Source organism: Lagopus muta, chromosome 5 (assembly GCF_023343835.1).
Source record: "Lagopus muta isolate bLagMut1 chromosome 5, bLagMut1 primary, whole genome shotgun sequence".
Classification (NCBI taxonomy): Eukaryota; Metazoa; Chordata; class Aves; order Galliformes; family Phasianidae; genus Lagopus; species Lagopus muta.
The window spans coordinates 20097356-20119673 of record NC_064437.1 but is presented as its reverse complement, the minus strand read 5'-3'; the positions used below and the strand labels follow the sequence as shown (position 1 = coordinate 20119673).

General features: G+C 40.4%; 2 protein-coding genes across 3 annotated transcripts in view; one reads left to right on the top strand and one right to left on the bottom strand.

Annotated features, from left to right (window-relative positions):
• Window positions 1-9225, bottom strand: part of GPSM2 (G protein signaling modulator 2) — a 25276-nt gene extending 16051 nt beyond the window's left edge. Inside the window, exons 1-2 of one of the 2 annotated variants that reach the window (XM_048947144.1) lie at window positions 9087-9213; window positions 877-1190 (exon numbers count right to left, since the gene is read on the bottom strand). In XM_048947144.1, coding sequence (XP_048803101.1) covers window positions 877-938 — 62 coding nt within the window. In that variant the 5' untranslated portion in view covers window positions 939-1190; window positions 9087-9213. Of the gene's footprint in view, window positions 1-876; window positions 1191-9086 lie in introns of both variants that reach the window. The other variant, XM_048947145.1, reaches the window with a different exon arrangement.
• AKNAD1 (AKNA domain containing 1) lies at window positions 5927-22318 on the top strand. The gene is made up of 16 exons (XM_048947135.1): window positions 5927-8659; window positions 9727-11001; window positions 11983-12109; window positions 12212-12363; window positions 12474-12533; window positions 13005-13138; window positions 13472-13607; window positions 14241-14398; window positions 14847-14940; window positions 15537-15640; window positions 16957-17039; window positions 18079-18192; window positions 18280-18390; window positions 19314-19395; window positions 20222-20288; window positions 20927-22318. Exons 2-16 carry the CDS (start codon window positions 9979-9981, stop codon window positions 21044-21046), a joined length of 2565 nt encoding a protein of 854 aa, XP_048803092.1. The 5' UTR covers window positions 5927-8659; window positions 9727-9978; the 3' UTR covers window positions 21047-22318.

Sequence of the window (22318 nt, the reverse complement as noted above, 5' to 3'; positions counted from 1 at the left end):
TTCATGTTCATGTGAATTAATTTTAAGCCACAGCACATGCTATCTTACAAATAAGGGTGGTTCTGTGTTTCTCTCAGTGAGGAAAATGCCTCCAAACAAAGGCTGACTGGGGGAGAGGGCAGGGGAACGCAGAAGAACCACGCTTTTCATTTGTTTTTCAAACAATCATTCCACTGTTCCAGCATCCCTTCTGTTGAATGAGCTGCGAGATTTACCCTTCCCAGCAGCAGCCACTCAATTACAGTGCACTGCACAATATTTCTGTTGTTCAAATTCATTAGGGGGAGTCTGGAATGCTAACATTTCGTCTCACATCTATAAGGGAGATTCCAGAAGAAAAAGGATAAAAGCATTCAGAAGCGAAATGGCATATCCTCTTGACTTGCAATTATAGGACTTTCTAGTTCAAAGTACCAAAGCAGTTTTTAATCACTCAGTTGAATCTATTACAGGTAAGGAAAACAGTGCTCTAGATGACACTGCCCATCACAGCAGCAATAATGAGACAAGTACAGAGAACGTTAGCAGACAAAGCTCCATAGTTTGCAGAGGCAACCCAGAAACTAAATGAAGAGATAATATGTATTACCACGCAGGGATCATACGTTGGATCATTCTGTCACAAGTCCAGGAAGAAAGACAACAGAAATACAAACACTCATGCACTGTTCTGCAGCTGCACACAGTTCTAGAATCATCCAAACTATCCTAACATATAACAAAAGTGAACTTTCAAACTTGAAAAATGAAGGAAAGAAGTGATTTAGCTTTCAGTTTCAATCTCAGTAGCAACAGAGACACCAAACTATTGCAAACATGGTTAGTTTTCTAACATTAACAGTACTTATTCATCCAAACTAAAATTCATCATCTTACCTGTATCGCACATGGAAAGACTGATCTTCTCGCATGCTTATCAAAACATTACTTTCCTCCATTGAGCTGCATTATCAGTAGAGAAAACACTACTGTTCTGTAGCAAGGCGAGTAGTTTGCTACGGAGAATTGTTGTCAGAACACCATTCCAGTTAGTAGGTTAATAAATTGGCATACAGGTATCCTAAGCTGCTGTTGAAATACTCTTCTTTGTTACTAAGGTAAGCAAGTCACTGCCAGACACATCTTAAACTTTCAGAAACGTGTTCAAGTTCTTTCATCTGTGGCCCTTTCAGCTCCATTCAGCTGCATTCCTGCAAAGGGAACACAAGACGCTTGGCTTGAAGTCTCATAACATCCCGTTCATAACTCACAACCATTTGTAGCTGATATAAAAGCATAGCACTACCCCGACCAAGCAGGAAATGTCAATCAAGAATGTAAAGCCAGAGCCAAAACATTCATATATACACAGCGATTCCCATAGGCAAGCAAGAAAGCTTTACAAAAAAACAATGCTCTTCTCTGTTGGAAAGTTCAAGTAATTTATCCTTGTTAGTTTTTTTGGGTTTTTTTTTGCCTCATGAAGTGCCCCATGCAAAAAGAATAAAGGATGAAAGCTATAGAATAAAAGGTGTAACATAAAACCGATTCCAAACTGCTTTACATGTGAACAGCTGCCAGAACTGGCTGACACAATCCCACCTGGAGAGCCTCATTCTGGAAACCACCCCTCTGAACATCAGGAGCACAGAAACCAGCAGAGGTTTAAGCTCTACTCCCTTTCCCTTCCTCTCCCAAAAGGAAAAGGATATTTTTGTTTTGCCTTCTTATTTTTTATGGTTACATATTCTGAAGTGCCGCAGTTGCTGCATGAGCACCAAACTCTGCTTCAAAGGGACTGCAGCAGCCACTGCTCAGAAGTTCGACCTGTTTAGGCTGGCAGGGAAAACAATTTACCAGAAAGAAACTATTTAGAAGTTTACCCACTTTTAAGTATATTTTTAGCAGAGGAGTTGATGTATTTATTTCTTAGCACTAACACTACCTTCCTTTGAAAGTAAACATACAGTTGTGTAATTCACAAATGCATATTTCATCAAGAGCTTGCAGAAATGTCACAAGAACAGAACTCAGACTTAAAATTGTCAACAGAACTCACCAATCTCTACATTCTTAATTGTCAAGGAAGGCAATGTCTTCTCATTAGTTTCATCAATTACCAGGTACGAATATTCATGCTTCTCACCACCCTCCTCTCTGACAGCATCTTTCAAAGAGACTGTTCACAGTGTTCTTCCAGTCAAACAACTACTTTGCCCTCCCACGCTCAGCACCAGAGTTATTTGGCATCAACAAGTGGGTGTGGGTATACTTTAGCAATTACAAAGCGTGATACATACATTTTTAAATACCATTGCAACCCACACACTGAGAAGACCACATGACAGGTATTTGCTCTGCACAGGTTTGCACAAAGCTCAAGTCAGGCAACTCCTGCAAGCAGCCGGCTGTAAGTGGCCCTGCCTGCACTCATCACCCCAGAGTGATGCTTCACATCACATGTCAACAACTTGATTTAACTGGGCTCCACGTCCATCTCATATGTCATCTCAGGTGGGTGCCACCTCCCTGCTGCTGGAAGCCCTGCTGCCCCCTCCTGCTGACTGCATGGCACATGGCTGGCTTTAGGTGGCTGATGCGGGCACAATGGCCCACGTCCAACTAAAGGCACATTAATCAGAGCGATTAATTAAAAATGAAGGTGGTAGATATCCATGACGACTCTTGCAGACACTACCTCCTCAAATCAGAAGATTCCAGCAGCATCCTTGGCTCCTTCCTTCATCTCACCATCTCCCTTGACCATATTTCCATTTTGGAGACTGTCAGATGATTGATGATCAAAAATCATTTCTGTGCTCATCAGCAGCTACAGGCCTCCTCGCAGCCACAGGCTGACCAGTCACTGGGGGCTGGCTGCCGGAACACACCCAGCCCAGCTTGTCCTGCCTCACCTTATAGGAGGCAACAAACCAAGGCCTTCTCTGCCCATCTGCTATTTTTCACAGACCTACAGAAGCATCTGCCAAATGACATCATCAAAGGCTGAGGGATTCGGAATTGACATGGTGGAAGTATAAATTGAGACAGACCAACCACACACATACTATTTCCTTACAAAAATTAGCTACAGAGAGTGGTTGCTTCAAGATTACAGCAATTTTTCCAGTGTTGAACTAAGTCTGAATTTTCTTTCAGGGAGTGGCTACAGCATAAGTGAAAAAACAGGAAAAGAATCTTGCAGTGGATTACCTGAAAACAAAGCAGAGCTTTGTGTACCATGTGAAGAAAAAGACAGACTGAGGACAAAAAAAAAATACAGCAATGGTTCTGTTACTGAAATACAGAGGTTAGCTTGACTCCTTAAGACCTTGAAAGTGTAAATCCACATATAAACATCAACAGTGAGTCTAGAGGTACTGAACCACAACTGAAACCACACAAACCACAATTTTAGTCTTTAATGATGTCCAGGGATATTTTTAAAATTCACCTAAATTAACACAGAAGCCTGAGATAAGTCCCTCCAAATTTAATTAATTCTACTTCAAATTTAACCTTGCATTCGCACAGCAAACGGACAGCCAAAAGCATTTGTGCAGTAATAACCATTCCCCTCTGAACATTCCTTAACATAGCAGAGTGACATGTTGGGAAGCAGCTGTTTTCTCCAGACCTTGGCACGACACAGCACAAGTGCTGAGCCACGAGGGGGACGTGCAGGTGAACAAACGCCAAATGAGGACAAGCAGTGAGGTGACTCTCGGAACCTTACCGACATGCTCTGCTCTGCACCGCGTCTGACAGTTCAGCGGCTGATCAGCTGGTGCCACACAGAAACCCCCTTACTGACAAAGTGACTTTGAGGTTTTATTCATGGCCAACAGTGGATGCAGAGCAATTCCTGCTCTGGAATATCTTCTTTCCTCCAGATGGCTTTACACATAGCGCAGATACCCTCACAATCAACCGCAGGGCTCCAGATGAAGGACTGGCTTAGAAGCTCCCAACACACACAGCGTTCAGCGTAACACCAAATGCAGCCCCTGCCAGACACAGGTGGGCTGCACCCAGAGGGCAGAGCAGGACAGTGGGGGTCTGTAACTACGTGGGACTCTACCTAGGAGCGTGCCTGATAGAGCAGATTCTGCACAGTTTGTCTTTACCCAGTGCATGGGGAAGGCCCAGCCTATGCTATCATACTCACCAGACAAGCTGTAAGTAAATACATTAATACTAGCATCTAATGTGCTTGATCCAGATGCTTCCTCTTCCACCCCAGATCTATCTGCTGACTGACAAACATCAGACCACATGAAACTAAATCACATCACTGAATATTGCAGAAAGTCACCAAGTGGGTGGAAAAAGGGTACTGCATCAGCTTTGGGCCACATGTGACACCCATTCAACAGAACAGGAACCCTACCAACCCACTCAGCACAAGCCTAAGATTTCACTTACAGCATGTTAACAGAAAGCAGCACTCAAAGCTTCCTCCCCCGTTCCCAAAACTGTTTTTGCATAGGAAATCATCTGCTCCTCATCGGAGAACCAAAATAATGCTAAGAGGTATTTCATGGCTAGGACTGAATGACCCATGGCTAACCACCTTGTATGAATCAAAAGAACAGGATTACAATAGGGAGGCTTAGAACTTTGACTCCTTGATCTATAAAATGATTTCATCTTCTGCCCCCAGCCTGTTCCTAGTGCTACATTACCGTAAAGGACAAAAAGGGCTTTTGTCCACACACTTAACTCAGCATGGCTGCAGGGGGAGAAAGTCGCAGCGATAACCAAGCACCAGGATGCCCAGGACAGCCCAAAGTAGGACTGGAAAACAGCTTTACTGAAAACACTGAATATCGGTAGGAAAAATAAATAACAAACATTCCATAAAAATCTACAATTACTTTACAAGACTAAATAATAATTGATTATATTAACGCACAATTTTATTTTTAATAAGCTTAAAAAATATCCAAGCAAGAAGATCCTCCTAACTCTCAAGACAGTACAAACCAACCAAACAAAAAACAACAGGTAGCAAGTGTGTCTGAGACAAAGCTTGCTCACAACGCAGTGGGGATCACACTGCACCCTCAGCTGAAAATGAAAGCATGGACACAGCTCCAGAGCAGAGTCCAACATCGATTATGTAACTGCTAACACAGTGCTGCATTATGACAAACACGGTAACAGTGGAGACGCTTAATTTGCTGCCCTATTTCTAAACAAGCTTGATCTAATTTTTACATTCTTTGGTTACCTAAACACAACTGACCGTGCTGTGCAGTGCGTTCCAATCCAAGGCAGAGGAAGCTTGGTTCTTCCAGGCCTTCTCATGGACAACAATCCCTCTTCACTCTTCCTCCACATACAGCCCTTTTTGGCCTAACACAATAGACACCCTCATTCATACAACTTTATGTTAAAGGCTAAGCAAACCCGAGGAGCACTTCTACACGCCCTCTAGCATTATCTCTATATACTTTCTATCTATTTCATGGATTAGAAGTAGTTAAATTTCCCTTCATGTTTGTGCTGTACCTAGTTTACATAATCGAGTTTGCAGCTTTAATGCTCAAGATCTGCAATATGGCAAGCCTTTTCAACCCCACGTATCCTTTCACTTCATTTTTTCTCTTTATCATTAAAGGGCTGTGCAAACATCTCTTTAACAAGTAAGCACTGCCTAGCATTACTTTCAATATCGCTCACAATGATCAGTCCTAAGAAACAAAACAAAACAAATAAACAAACAAAAAAAAAAAAAAAAAAAAACCAACAAGAATCTTAATGACCCAAGTTATTTCTTCCAGGTCATAAAAAACAGAAACACCAATAACTGAATCCAGAAGCACTTTCCCAGTCTGAGTCAGAAGGAAGCTCATCCACATTCTTAAGTGTTATTTTATTTTCCTTCCCTGTGAAGCACCCAAGCCGTGGATAAAAAACGCATAGACGCTTTGCAGTGAGAGAAAACCACATGATAGCAAAAGCTAAAGGGAAAAAAAAAAAACAAAACCTTGTAATTAAGGAACGTTCACATTTCTGGACAGAATGTATTATCTCTACTCACACCAATGCCTTATTTTCACTCAACAATCACACTGAAATACAAATGCATTCCTTTTAACAGGATCACTCATCAACAGCAGAAAGAAATGCCAGGCACTTAGGACGATGCAATACATGAGTGAGAAAAACCAACATCTCCTCATTGCTGATGTGTTCATCAGCGTACTGTTGTGGTTCCAAGCCAACTATTAACTGCAGTAAGTGAGGAAGTGCCCCATGAGGCATTCATCAGTAATACAGGTTTGTAAAGAGAAATGCTTAAGGCATCTTGCAATGATGCAAGCTTTACAGTAACTTACAGGCCGAGAACGCACTGCTGACAAAAACAAATAGAACAACCAGTACATATACTTACAGCAGGCAAAGGAACTCAGAGCAGCAGCCAACGCACATGTACTGCACGTACTGCACTGACACCTGAGTGTAAGAAACAGCAATGTTCAGGTGGAGCTCTCAGCGCCTCTCTCCCAGAACATCTTTCAGAACAGAATTTCCCTTTATGAAATAATATTTATCTGTAAACAGCTAAATACCTGCCGCCCTGCGTGCAAGGAGCTAACACAAATGCGCACAAGTAACCATTATAACTCTAAGGACAGTTCTGCAAGTAGGTCACGTAAGGCAAGCCCCCACCATGGCAATATACAAAAGGAAGAGAAGACAAAGTGCCTGCAGCATAACAGATCTAATATCCTTATAATTAAACTAGTCAGGAAACAAGGAACCAATTCTACGTGCAATGAGATTTTCAATGCGAAATGCTGGAGTAATATCTTCTCTCTGCCTTGAAGAACAGCAAAAACTGAGTTGCTGGGTGTCCTGGCTCTGAGTTACCAGACTTCACATCTGAATCTCACTCTTGCTTGCCAGGACAACTTCACCATGCCAGTGCTGGACATCAGGCCTCTCTCAGCCCAGGCAGTCACTCAAACACCACTAAATGCTACAGGCTGCCAAGGAGCACCAGATGGGAAACATTCCACAGAAAATGTTGTAGTTAAGCTGATGGATAGTGTTTATCTCAAATGTCTCTAACAACGTGCTCCACTTTGCTCAGCTCTGTTCTGCCTCTTTTGCCCACAGCTGTACCCAAACTCAATAACACATTGCCACACAAATCCCACACGCTGCCCAGCACCAACCAGGGGCTGCTGGGTAACAGAGCCCACGAGGCGCTGCATGCAGAACCGAATTCTGAGCAGCACAACAGCAGGACAGTGGCAGAAAAAAGAGCGAAGAAATTAAAAGACTTGGAGGAGCCCTGTGGTAGACCACATGTTTTTCCCCTATAGCTCAGCGGCACGAAAGCTTCCCCTTCATATTAATGATGGTTTATAGCAGAAGTTCTATTATCTGAACAAGAACACATGTCAAGCACTAAGAGGCAACCTGCCACTGACCATCTGCTCAATGTCACACACATCTCAGACCACCTCTCACCTCTCACCTCTCACCAGGCTTTTTTCCCACCAGGTTCTTCTGGTATTTTACACTCCCAACACTGTGATCTTTAACAACACAGTATCCTATTTTAGATGCACTCATTCACATAGCTAACTTCTGATTGAGTGCCTAAATGAAAGCAAAGAGTTTCTTCCTTCATCTGATACCTTTCTGTTCTCTCCTTCAAGGGAATGGTAACAGCCGTAACAGCTTCATCTCTCACCAGGTCCTAAGATCAGTACTTGTGAAACAAATTAAGTCACTGATACGTTACTGATAAGGACTACTAAAAAACAGATCTGAGTATGAATGACAAAGTCGTGCAGAGCAAAAGTGACTGTGCAGCTGCTACCAAAAACAGGAATGACAGCAAGTGGAAAGTACAAATAACTTTGTTATTAAACGTAATAAATTAAGCACAGATACAGTTGAAAATACTGACAGATCTCATTAACTTTTAAAAAAACCAACACATTTATTAATACGACTTCTAACTTGTGGGGAGTAAAAGCGGCTCTCCATAATGCACATGGGGACCCGAGTGGCTTAGAAAAATCAGCTGTCATTTGCTGGCAAAACAACACAAGAATAGACAACAATAGTCCTAGCAAATTAGGAAGAGATTTTGCCAACAAAGAGATAGAATTCATTTCCAAAACTGCATTGATCTCCTTTTCAGTATATCAGAAGAATCAGATCTCCTGTTTTCGTGCACGCTGCTATTCAGCACACTCAGATGTGCCAGTCTTTAAATAATTCAGACGGCAAAAGGAATAAAAGGAAGAGAGGAGGGAGACAGCAATTTGAGCCAAGTGACAGGGACAGCACATGAAGAAAATGCTGAGATATCCATTAATATCTTTTAAAAAATTAGGGTTTTAGGTTCCAAGCATCAAGTTCTGCTGTATTTCTCCAGCAAGAGCAACGGGAATATACAATTGCAAGCAGCTCTCAAACAAGAGCATTACGAGGAGCCCCACAGCAGTGCGTTCTGGCCCAATGAAGCCGGCTCAAGTTTCGGGCAGGTTTTGTGTAAGCTCAGCAGTAACTGAAGGCACAAAGTCCATTCCTCCAGCGGGCCGTGGAACCGCCGTGCCAACGTAACCACAGATTGAAGCAGCGCAGCAGAAGGCTGCCACGAGCCGATAGAGCGCTTCTAAATCATAGCAACGCGTGTACAAACAAAGACTCGGTAAGGACCGCGTCGCAAAGATGACATCGGCTGTGCTTCCAGCTTTAACAAGACCGGCATTTACGCGGAAGGCACAGATCGACCCCAGGAGGCCCGTTATCCCCGCGCGAAGCCGGGCCGCAGCAGCCGACGGGAACCGCAGCCCCCGGGCGAGCCGCCGGAGGAAGGCGGCGCCAGGGCTGCGGTGCAACTCGACGTCCAGCCGCGGTTCCAGCAGCTCCACGCGCGCTCGCTGCACGCTTCACCAGCCGCCTGCGGGCACGCGACGTGTCGGAGGCCGCACCGCTTCTGCCCCGGCACGGCGGTGCCGCATACGTGCGGGGCTCGCGCCCCCCCCCGCAGCGCCGGGCCCGGCAACGGGAGCCGACGGGCGCCGGGTTCCCCCTGCCCCCGGCCATGAAACCCCTCGGGGCCGCGCGCGCCTCACCTGGCGCCTCCGTTGCGGGCCGCGCGCCGCCGGCACAGTTTCCACAGCGACCGCCGCGGCGGGGAGTTCCGGGCGGCACCGCCCACGCGCAGCCGTGCTTCGAACCCGCCAATCGCCGCGCGCCCCCGCGCGTCCCCGAGGCGGGGCGGACGGCGGCACCAGGCGCTACGCGCACGCGCGGAGGCCGCCCGCGGCGGAAAGTCGCATCTTTCACAGCGGCCAATGGGAGCCGCTGGCGGGCGCAGGCACCGCCAGATGGGCGGCGAGCCCGGCGGGTATGCACGAGGCCGGGGAAAGGCACGGGGCGGCGCCTCTCGGTTGTGAGGTTACGTCCTCCTGCCTCCGCTGCCGGCAGGTAGGCGAAATCGAGCACTGCTGCCGCTCACGGCGCCGCGCCTTACTCTGCTACCTTCATCCACCGCGCGTGGGCTGGGGGGCGATGAGAAATCAATCGAATAACGGTGGGCGGGCGGCGAGCGGCGCGGCGGCGAGCGCGTTCTTACAGAGCTGCTGGAGCGCGAGTTGCGTTACCGGCCTCGGCTCCGGTTACCAGAGTTTTCGCTGTTGCGCTCGAGGGGAAAGAATAGCCAGCAGTTACCTGCACTGCAGTCTGCTCTCCTTTTCCTCTTTGTCCCCGCAGCACCGCACCCACACCATCTCGGCCCAGCCGCCAGCCCGAATCCACGGCACAGCTCCGAAACAGCCACATCGGCCTAAGAAAGCAGGTCCTACTCGGAACTGTATTGAATATACAGTAATTCCTACTCATCCCTGATGGATTTCAATCCATGCACTAATTGAAGCTCTATCCCCAAAAAACAGAGGAACGATGCCGTTCATTCAGCCCACAGAGGGGGTGAGCAGGCAGTAAAGAAGCACAGAGCAGCAGTGGATGGAAACCCAAATGAGCTGCTCGATTCCAAATGAGTTACACTGTATCACAGACACGACTGATGCAGAACAAGATGACCTACCTTGTGATGGAGATGGGGGAATAGCCTGTGAACACCATGGCAAGTCAGACCAATTGAATGACTGCACTTACATCCCTGATGATTTGAACTTACCCCTTTCTGGAGGTAACAGAAATGCATCAAATTATGAGATTTATGTACAACCTGAAGGTGTATTTAACTATGCTAAAGGAACCATAGGAACAAGTGGAATTTCAGCTGGAATATCTGGAAGTGAACTGTCCTTTAAAAAGAACAGCTGGTGTGGTCAACCAGATGGCAGAGACCCTCCAAGTCACTCCAGTATGTCCCATGTCCTTCTGCGCCATTTCCCTACAGGAGAGTTAACGAGCAAATGGCAGTTGATTGAACATGAGACTATACCAGAAACATCCCTGACTGAAAGCATTGACGAAACCACAAACAAGCACACAGCTTGTGAATGCGTCCAAGGCCCTTCAACAGGTGAACAACAGGCAGCCAAGTTTGAAGAGCACCACTTAGAAAAGCTGAAAGCAGTGAGTACTGAAGAGAAAATTCAGGATTTGCTAAACAAAAACACTTTTGTTTCAAAAACCTCTACCTCTACTCTTGCTAAACATGGGTGCAGACAAGAAAATTTGCTGTTGATTAATGAGTATGAAGATGCATGTATCTTTCAAAACACAGAGCAGACATACATGTTTAAGAAATCAGTTCCATCTCATGAGCTCATAGCAGGCCAAGGTGAAGCTCAGAAGTGTCAGGAAGACAGTAATGAAGTCACTTCAGAAATGAAAGTACCAAAAATGAGTGAAAATAATAAATCCATTCCCACCATTAAAAGAACAACATCCTTCCCTACATTGCTAAGTAAATCAGTAACCATTAACAGCATTCTAGAAAATCAGAAATGTTTTGATTCCATTGAAGTCACAAATCAGGAAGGAACAAGCATTCCAGAATCATCCCAACAACAAAAGGTAATTAGGATAATTTAATAAATTGAGAATTTCTTAAAACAAGAGTGACGTGTACCACTTCAGTCAGTAATCACTTCCACGAAGTTCTGTGGGATATAATCTCTATGGAGATTTCATTACCAAATTTATGATGCTCTGTCATGTTATTCCTGACAGCAAAGCATTGCAGTAAATCACCAGGAAATCCACTACAAGCAGTTAATTCCAGTATTATATGAAAATGTTCTCATTCACTAAAAATAATATAAATGGGAATTTCTTAAAATATTTTTAATCCTGTGCCTGTTTTTACATTAAAGACTTACACTCTTCAGCTATTCAGGCCAGCATTCATTGAAAGGTCAGGATTTTTTTGTTTTGTTTTTGAAGGTTTTGCTCTATAATAAGATTTGTCTTACAGCAAATTTTAAGATTTCTCTTACAGTAGTAACTTCCTGTTAAGATTTGTTGGTAATTAGATAATCACTTCTTACTGTCATGCCCTGCCACTGAGTTCACTCCAGAGCTAAACAGATGCTTAAGTCCTTTCCTAGGCTTATCCCTTCATAAACTGTTCAGGATGGAACAACTTCTAATACTTTTCCCTATAACTTCTTGATGGTACATTGAAATGTGAACACAGCTTGCTGACATCAAGAATCATACTGATTTTCTACGATACAATCAGATACAGAAGTCCTCTAAAGAAACCTAATTTCATTCTTATTTCTATGACTTCAAATAATCACCAGAACTTTTCTGTCACCTTTATAATATACTTCCCCTTTACACATATTGTCTAAATACAGATTCATAACCCAAGTTGCATATTTCAGTATATACACTATGAGATACACAAACCAAAGTCAAAGCAAATTACATGATACAGTTATAATCAACTTTCCATTAACTTTAGAAAGTAGTCCTATGCATTTCCAAACTTTTTATTGTGCAGAGCATTCTGCATGCTTCTTCCTCAAACCAAGATTCTCCCTTTGACAGGTACTACCTCAGTCAGGTTTTCCAAATGCAGGATTTGCCATTTACTCAGGAGACATTGGAACAGCCCCTGAACCCTCTACAGCAGACACTTCTGCCCTACAGCCTACACACGGTTTGTCTGAACAAAGTAAGTGCAAATACCTAACTCATTTCAAGTAAATCAATAGCACTTTTGGGTAGAAGTTTTGGAAAGAAGTCCAACTAATACATTTTCTCTTACATTACATAGGATTGCCATGTGGGAAAACAGCATCTGCATTTCCAACAACTCATACAGTAGAACTGTGCAGTCTAAATGCTTCTAAGTCACTGCCCAAAATAACCCAAGGAGAGATGATGTCTCAAATACTAAAGGAACAGACAGATCAACTAAAAATTAAAGTAAAGAGCTCTGTTTCAGTATCTATTCCGCATTGATTCTTTAGTTTTATGGTAACTTGGCATGTTTGCTTTTAAAAAACAACATCTAACTCTACTATTTTCTCTTGAAGGTGGAAGACTTCTCTAAACACGTGACCAAGGAGACATTCCTCTTACAAGATGATTATCTGGTAAACTAATGTCTTTCCAGTTACCTGAAGTGTACTTTAATTGGCTAGACTTGAGATTTTCTGGCAATACACTCAGTGCTTTTCTCAAACAGGCATTTGAAAATAATTTGTTCTGAATCTCAGACTTAAACTGAGGTTAAGAAGAAAAATGAAGGAGCTCAGTAAGTGGCTCAGTTCTTTAAAATTAAAGACTACAGTTAGGAAGTAGGTAGTGAAAGGCCTTAAATTGGCATAGAAATCATTAATTGTGATTTGTAGGGTAGTGTGTCTGAAGGGTTATTTAGTATTTTACCTCTAAATGACCAAGCAGCACAGCATACTGATAGGTATAGTAGATACAATTCAGAGCAGCAGCAGAATTCTTACTAATATCACTGCAAATATCATCTGTCTTACATAGCATATGTAGATATTACAATATCTTGTTAATGATAACATCATTTACTGTTGAACTCTCTGTTATTGGTGAAGGCATTAAATCAACTGAAAAGATACCTTGAAGCCTTGGAAAGGAATTATTTAACTGCTAGAGAGGAGCACCGTAACTTACAGCTGCAGTACTACAAGGACAAGTCTGTCAACATTGGAGAATTTGACCCCAAAAGGTTTGAAGATAAATGCTAAGTACTTCATCAGTGTATTTTCCATATTTTGGAGCATCTAACTACTATTACTTTATCAGTCACACTTCTCAGAGGTGAAAACATTATTTTAATATCACACAGGGTAAGCTTGAAGTTACTTGGCCAAAATTCATCTCATGCTTTAAATATCCTTGTTATAATAAAGGTAGCTATTTGACTAATTCAAGCATTTAAAAGGGACTCAGTGAACTCCATTTCTTTCTTCCCTCTATGAACTGTTTATTGCAATGCCAAATACAGTTATCATAGTAAGAAACAGAAGTTTCACTAGCTGTGTATTGTGATTGATTTTAGAAAGGTAGAAGGGGAAATATTTAGACTTGGCACGATGCTTGAAGACATCAAAGAACTAGCAGATGACAGCAGGCACAGATGGGCTCCTTCACCCAGTTCCTGTGGATCTGCCCATTCATCATATTCTCTTTGGGAGGTAACTGAGTCTTATCATTTAAAGACTGCATTATTCCATTTTATTCAAGAAAAACAGGGTGGTTATCACATATTCTCCTCTAACATTTGTAAGACCATGATGCTTTTGAATAGCATGTTACTTCAAGAATTTTTTTTTTTTCCATAAAATTGTAGCTTAATTTTTCATTAACTGTAAAAAAAACTTTAGTATGAACACAGCTGCACTGAGTAATCTAAGTGCTAGCTTCAAAAACATTCATTTCTGAGTAAGAAAATGAGCAATTATTTTCAGTTTTACAGAGCTTTCTGGTTTTGAAAATTCATTATTATAATTCAGCTGGAAGAACGATTACTTTGTCCAAGATTCTTTAACTGCAGAACTGCTGGAAGACTAAGCATTCTGCTACAGAAAACTGAGTTTACTGTTAAATATAGTAATATTTTGTCCTGGATCATAAATACATGGAAAAAATTGAATTAGTTCTCCACAAAACAAAAGATAAATATCTTCATATGCTTTCATTCTCCATATTTTAGAAGTCATTTTTCTCTGCATCTCAAGTAAAAGATAATTAGAAAACGCAGGCTGGTACAAGTCATCTACTTGAAATACCCTGACTGAAAACTGCTATCCTGGGGTTACTTTATACAGAGCTCAGTACTTTCAAGTATTGCTGATTCCCCTGAAGAAAATACATTTCTTAGCAAGAACAATGAAGGAGAAAATACAAGCCAGACAAGTTCCGTGACTCCACAGAGAAATGCCCACTTCTCTTTGCAGTGTGACAGATGCAATCTTCGTATTCACACGTAAGCATAAAACTTACACAACTACTGGAATTATCACAAAAAATGGTACTGCAATCATTTGCTGAGTACAGAAAGTTAGGGTGCCTGGAATATCTGAAAGCAGGTAGAATGCTCACAGACTCAGCTTCTCAGAAAACCCTTAAAACCTCCTTCCAGGCTGGCACTCCTACTCCAAAGCCAAAACACTACTGCCATCATTTTGCTAAGAGTCAAATCATATCTCTGTATAAAATTAATTGCAACCGCACTGATTCAAGATATGAGTGACTAGATACAACACAGTACCAGTGCAAAATGTTTGTTTACATTTGTGTAGTATTTTTAACTAAAAAGAGTGCAGATGTTTACATAATTAACCATCAAAACTTCAAACAACTCTAGATTATCTGTACTCCTTTGCACGTATTTTATGAGATCAGATCAAATGTTTTCCTCTTCACCATTTAAGGTTGCAGAAGAGAGCCGAATCAGCTTATGGGAAAGAAATGGATCCTCTGGGAAAAAGTTGTCTGCTAGCAAGCAAGTATTCTTCAAATGAAATGGTATGAGAAGTTTTCATGTTCATTCTAATTTAGATGAACATAATAATATTATGAAATAATATATAATATAGTATAATGTCATATATTTATGTAATATTATGAAAACAATATTTTTCCATTTAGTTTTTGCACAACATGAAAGCTCACCTTTTGAGGTACTACAGTTGTATAACTTGTATTGATTTTGAAAGAAAAATTGAAGGCACACTGAATATTTTTTGAACTATGTGATGATTAGCTGTGTTTACTAGCCTGCTTTTATTACTAGTTCAGAAGGCAACAACATACAGGCAATTGCTTGCCTACAAAACCTTTCAATTTGAAGGCAATAACAGAAGTAGATAATGTGTTAACCTTCTTCAACACTACATGACAATATCTTGTATTCCAACTTTACAGGTTAATAAGTATTGATAAGTTGTCCAATTTCCTTTACCATTAGAATGGTAACAGACCAAACTGTAGATTTGATGGCAACTAGACAACTAGAAGCTATACAGATTTAATGTACACTTGATGCTGCTGTTCACACTGTGTGATGAGTACACAGTAATATAAACAAAATATCAGTGTGTTTTACCGTCTGTGCACAACAGAGATTCTTTTCACCTGAAGGAAAATATGAGGCGGAAGGTCTTGGATTCCATACTCAGGGTACATTAAGTCAGAAAGATAGTGCCAGTGAAGAGAGTATGAAAGGGTAAGCATATTAAATGTTTTGGCTAGGTACAGACACTTCTCTTCAGCTAAATGAACTGATACATGCATGTGCAGTGTGCCTCTATTCTGGACTCTGCTCACTACACTGAATATTCTTCTGATATGTATGAAATGCAAGGATGATCTGTGTTCTAAATCATTACCAGTTAATCACATGGTATGAGATATATCAGACCACTGGAGAATTGGAAAAACACCCCTCTTTTTTTAAAGACAGGATTCTTTTCCATATTGAAGTAGCCCATCTAAGTGGTATAAAACTTAAATAACACACACTTACTTTAATAAAGCGTGGAAATAAGTTTACTCTTTTTTCAGTGATGGATGACCACAAAACATTCAAGCAACAACAGTAATAACCTCAAATATTTGTAATGAACTAATCTGGTAGTCTTGAAAGGAGAGCATATTAGTACCTCCATATATATTTCAAGTGCAAGGGTCTATCTGTCAAGTTTCATTTACAGATTCATCAAGGTGCTAAAATAGTTCCATATGGCTTAGTTGGGCTTTAGAACTTCCAGCAAATCAAGTCTCCATCCAAAGTCAGATCTCATAACAACATTCAGTGCACAACATAATCATCATCACGTTAGTATGCTGAAAGAAGGCAAGCATGGGAGAAAAATGCTGACGGACTATTTACTGAATAAATACTAATATTTATCTAATAAAATTCACCTAGCTTGCTTCCTTCTCCCTGTCATTTAAGGAATGCTCAATCTTCCAGTCTGTTTCCATGAGTACATAAGAAAAGCTTGCCAATAAATTTGCTGACACTACATTCCCTACAGTGAAAACATGTATATAAAATACTGCAAACAATGATCCTTACTCCTGTTTTGACAGAAAGTACATCACAAGTATTGCTCTAATTCCCCAAAGGCTGCAAAACTGAAACCTTAATAGCTCAGTTACAAAGAAACCATATCATCCTTACCAGTGATAATATTTTGATACAGCGTGTGTAAGCATCTCTAAATACACAGAATTTTATACTCCATTGTTTCTCAGTAAGGTGTTTATTATTTCAAAATAAAATTATTTTAAGGTGTGCTGAACAGCTCTGATAAGGCAGGGTCTTTCTGTCAGAACGTATCCTTTAACAAAGTCATTGTTTTGTGATTATTTAAGTTTCCACTTGACACCTTTTTGGGTTGATGAAAAGATAAGAGTTCTTTCTATAGTAAATCTATTTTCTTCTCAGTTAAGTGGCCAAACACTAATATATCGGTAAGGCTTATCATAAAGATATTATAATCTAACTGAAATATCATTCTGTTTTCATGCCCAAAGAAATAACATAATGGAAAGGAAAACTGGAACACATACAATCTTCATTCTAAGAAAACCGACCGATTTATCAGATAAAAATCTGAGTAAGTAGCAATGGGACACCAACATCAGAGCTGTGTTTATACCTACAATTCAGTCTTGTTAAACAATCCACTCCTGTTACACGTAAGCACCATGAAAATTATTTTGGAATTCCAACACATGGTACTGCTTAGCATAGTACAAGATACTAAGAATAAAAAGGAGACCATAAAGGAGACCACATGAAACCCACTTAGCCACTCAACAGCCTTAGTGGCAGACAAGCTACAATGAAATTAGCAGCAAAATACAAGCAAAAGAGGTTTTACATTTGGTTAGAATCAGATACTACAACAGTTCACCCCTGAGAGGATGTATTATCTCCATCCTCAGAGATACTGAAAACTTAACAGAGGTGTCCTAAGCTACTTGATATAGGTTGGTCCTGCTTTGAGGAGGGATTGGACCAGACCATCTCCAGAAATACTTTCCAAATGGAATTACTCTATAATTCTAACCCATCTTTTTAGATGCTTTTTTGAAGACTAACGTCTTCCAGAGCATAATACTGACATGCACGCTGTGCTTTGATAGTGCTTTTTCTCCTTATCAGATGCATTTATATCATATGCTAGAAGACCTGAAATCTGGAGTCTTAACATGAAGTTTCAATATCCACTTTCAGTTTCAGGATACAGCTTTCTTATTCTGCATAAAAACTAAATGAAAGGTTTTCCCAAACCTCTGTTCCACTCAGGATGGAGACAAAAGACTGTATGTGTTCTCCTTCCTCAGGACAGTTTCTAACAAATTGTTTTTGTTCTGTTGTTGTGTTGTTTTTTCTTTGTTTGTTTTTTATAAACACTTATAGTACTGAAAAGAACAGTAAAAAGTGCATTTGAGGCTTACAGGTAGAGCTGAAAGCCATTCTTAACAGCTCAGACACACCTGTAAAATGAATGGAAAAGTACTTCAAACTGCAGAACTGTTACTGACTGTGAAGGCCTTGGAAATTATTTAGCTGAAGTTCAATAATGACTTAAAACTAGAAATCTTGGCTTGTGTATTTTCAGATATTTTTCATGTGTTTTGGGATTTTAGACAATGATTCAGAAGCCATCTCAGCCTACCATTCTTATGGTTCACAAAGCGATGAATTTATGAAATGTGAAAGTCACCAAATACTCCACGCAAGGCAACATAGAGAGAGAAAAGGTATCATGATTTCAAAAATACCCAAATCGACACCAAGTTTTCTTCTTTGCATTGTTCCAATTGTTCAATGATTTGTCTTTGTTTCAGGATTTAAATGCAGATGCTCCAGAGAAAGCCAAAATCCATTTAAACTCAGGAACTACAAGGAATCTGTTCAGTCTTGCACTCCACGTAGAAATAAAAACTCTGGTTCAAGTTGTAAGTATGACACATTACTGAAATAATTTTCAATTACGAGTCAAATTCTCAAAAGCAAAAAAAGCTATATTGTGCATGTATCAGGCTAAATTCCATTTAGTACGAGCAAGCCACAGCACTTCAGCTGAACAGTAAATGAGTACAGATCCTGGGCTGAAACAAGCAAATCCAACATTTACACACCTACCTGAGTTTAATTCCCTATGCACAACAACTACCACATCTGCACTGCTCTTTGACAAGTCCCATATTTCACTGTAAACAGTATCACCTCCAGTTATCCAGTGCCACATAGAAGAATATTAAAACTGGCCATAATTACACCAACCTTTTCATTCCTGGTTGTACATACTGGAAACAAGTATTAAAAGGGAATACCTGCTCAGCTCTGCACTGTGACATACAGCAAAGTCAAGGATTGCCTGGTTTTTTAAACATATTGAACATGTAATTTTTAAAGTCACTTCTCTCTTAGACTCCTTGTACTGTAGGAATAAATTGAAGGTAGTACCAACCTTCAATTGAAGGTAGATCAACTGAATTAATCTACTGTTCAGCAGCGAGCAGAAAGTACAGGTTAGCTATTTCTCTATTAAGACAAAAAAACATTGCATCAAAGTGGCACTTACATCATTATTGGGACTGATGTCCTAATAATGCCATTATGCAACACTTTCTTCCTGGGGCCTTTCACTGTTAAGAAATGTAATACAATTCTATACATCACTCGTTCAAGAGCTAAACTCAACCCAAAAAGGGAACACAAAGAAATATTTTAGTCTCATTTAGATAAATCCTTAATATGTTCAGATTTTTGTTCAGTAGCCTCGTGAAATTAAGTTTTACACTGCTCAGAGAAAGATGCTAGATGTATACAACATTCCTCTTTTCTTTATTTCTACGCATGGCTTCAATGTCGTAAGCTTATTCGCAGAAGAGAATCCCCAGTCAAAAGGCTCAAACAAATCAACAGCCACCTGAACCTGTCAACAGACTTTATGAAAGGTAAGCTACAACAACTGCATGTGTGCATGCATGATAACAAGAAATGCCATTATTAAAGGTTCAGCACTGAAAAAGTCATCGTATCATCAGCAGGGGCAATGGCTTACCTTCTGTAGAGCATGCTACGCATTACAATTTGACTCAGTAATGAAATATCATCATGTAAATAATGACCTGAGTAGTTCTTCTATCTTTGTAGTTTAATGAATCAAGCTTCAGCTGACGTACATACTTCTCCATCTTGAGAAAAAGTAATTCTTAATTCTTATTATATAACCACTTTCCCATTCACAGATCCCTAGAATAATAAAAACCTCTACAAATTTGTCCAAGTGCTACATTTAATAATCCTTAACATACAATTATTCATAGAATCTGAGAAATAAAATGAATTCTGCACCATAGCACAGACTACACGAACTGAAACAAATTCTGTGACTGTAAGTTCTACCAGCTTTATCAAATAACAGTAATTTCCTGCAAGTATGGTGGCCACACTTGAGAATCTGTGGCACAGACTACTCAGAGAAGTTACAGCACCAAGAAAATGATGTTTTTTGAGAGATTTTCTGTCTGCATTCTGGAATCTATTTTGTTTTACTGCAATACAGATTATAATCAGCTGCAATTTTATAATTTAGTCACTGTAAAACAGACTTGAAAATACAGGTTATCAAAATTATCAAATTTACAGTTTGAAAATACCTTGGCTTATCAAGTTGTGTTTTTCACTACCTATTACTTTTAGACCAAATTTTGAGGCTGATAAAACCTTGTATTCAAACACAGATGATCAAATAATCCTTTTGCATTAATGCTTACCCAGCAAGAAGTCTGCCCGAAACACATCTGCGATCATCAGAAACAGAACTGCCAAAGACTTCAACATAAACGTAAGACTTGAGAGTGAAAATTAGAAACCCTACAACTAATAAAAAAAACACATACCCCCATATCATGGCACTGTTGCACATCCCCCTTCTTAGCACACTGATTATCTCAGTCTAAGTTTGTCTAGTCCACTATGGGACAGGATGAGGAAGTGAGAAATTTTTCAGTGCCACTTCAGATATAATGCACTACATTCATATAAGGTTTAGTATAAGGTAGAGCTCCTTAAGTGAATACGGAAAATCATTTTAGTATTGCGTATGCAGTATAGTAATAAATTTTTGTATATTAACACATTGTGTGTTAATACACACATGTATATAACACACTGTGTTTCTCAAATGTGAACAATTGCAGAATCTGTAGGTTAAACTGCCTTAACAGCTCTGAGCCATCCTTACTCTCCCTCCATTACAAGAGCTTTTTGTCCTGTGGTTTCGTTTCAACACTGCAGGATTACACAAAGAGAAGTAAGTAACAAATGCTTCAACTTAAATCCTTGAGTAGCCTTCAAATATGTTTTACTTCTCAACGTGTATTCCAAGTAGGTCTGTTGAAAAAGCTACAGAGAACCTTAACTACACAGCACTTCCTTTTCTATACCTACCTCAGCAAAGCTGTATTTTGCTGCTTCCAACAGATTTTAAATTCTACTCTGGATCATGCAATACAGACAGCAAACAGTTTGAAGAAAGCTACAGAAAAAATGGTGCAAGCAATTTCTGAAGATCTAGCTAAAGCTAGAAGAAAACAGCTTTAACCATCTAGTTTCAGATGCTACATTTTTTTGCTGGTTATAAATAATAAACATCTCTACAAATACAAAATGACAAAGATTAGAAAATCAGCTAGCTTTAGTTCTATGATTGTCAGTACTAACTGGTACATACTGGTATTCCACGCGTTTATACTCAGTGTCTGAACTAGAAAATGAATTGCTTTTCTATTGAAGTCTTTGATGTTTTGGCTGGCCCCTGTTATTGCTTACAACTGCCTTTCCTAAGCATTCGTTAGGCATCCATTTCAGGTAGCTTCATAAAAATTGGCTTATCAAGCAAAGTTAATTTTTTTTTTAATTTCTATTTCCCTCCACCCCCAAAGAGCAGAATGAGTTTCATTCACTCCAATGTACATTTGCATTCCGCACTTGAAAAGTAGCTGCTTGACCACACCAACAAATAGAAGCAGGATCTGCAGCTGCAAGCAGGATGCTAGTATATCGAGTCATATTTAAAGCATGTAATTATTTCTGGAGTGCCCTACATTGAGAGTGTTTTGTTTAAGAGAGATCCTTGCATGTCTCAGAAACTGAGTAATGCCATTGGTTGTTTGCCTGTTCCTAACAGTTGAACTGTTGCTTCACTCACATGTCCTCACCTTGTCTGATATATGACTGAGATTTCTAGCTGATGACGTAGGCTACAGAATTTTTAAAAACCGTTCTATGATTTTTCTAATGAAATCCATTTAACTGTAGCAATTAAAAGCAAGCAGACAGGTAACAGCTGTGCATGTATCAGATATGCTATTCACTAAAGCAAATCCAAAATATATTGTAGAATCATTTGAATTAGAAGGGACCTTTAAAGATCATCTAGTCCCAACTCTCCTGAGAGTGAAGGCATACCCACAGTTCAATCAGGTTTTCAGTGCCCAGTGCAGCCTGACCTTGAACAACCCAAGGACAAGGCATCCACCACTTCTCAGGGCAACCTGTTCCAACACTTCACTACCCATACTGTAAAGGACTTTTTTCTTACATCTAAATCCTCGCTTCTTTAGTTTGAAACCATTTCCCCCATCCTGTCACAACAGACTCTGCTAAAGAATCTGTCCTCTTCTTTTTTCCAGCCCTGCTTTACTGAAAGGCCACTACCAGGCCTCTCTTCTCCGGGCTGAACAGCCTCCACTCTCAGCCTGATTTCCTGTCAGTTGGTCAAAGTCTAGATGCTGAATAGGGAGACTTAGTTTAGCATTAGCAATTGATATTTCTTTAACTCTATGCAATAAATCAATGTAAATAAAATGGGTT

What these genes read in the sequence shown, in the direction of transcription:
- AKNAD1 (XM_048947135.1), top strand. Translation starts at nt 9,979, where the DNA reads ATGGAAACCCAAATGAGCTGCTCGATTCCAAATGAGTTACACTGTATC. An exon ending in CAGATCAACTAAAAATTAAA is followed by an intron (nt 12,364 to 12,473) that starts GTAAAGAGCTCT and finishes TTTCTCTTGAAG; the next exon opens with GTGGAAGACTTCTCTAAACA. An exon ending in AGTGAAGAGAGTATGAAAGG is followed by an intron (nt 15,641 to 16,956) that starts GTAAGCATATTA and finishes TCATGCCCAAAG; the next exon opens with AAATAACATAATGGAAAGGA.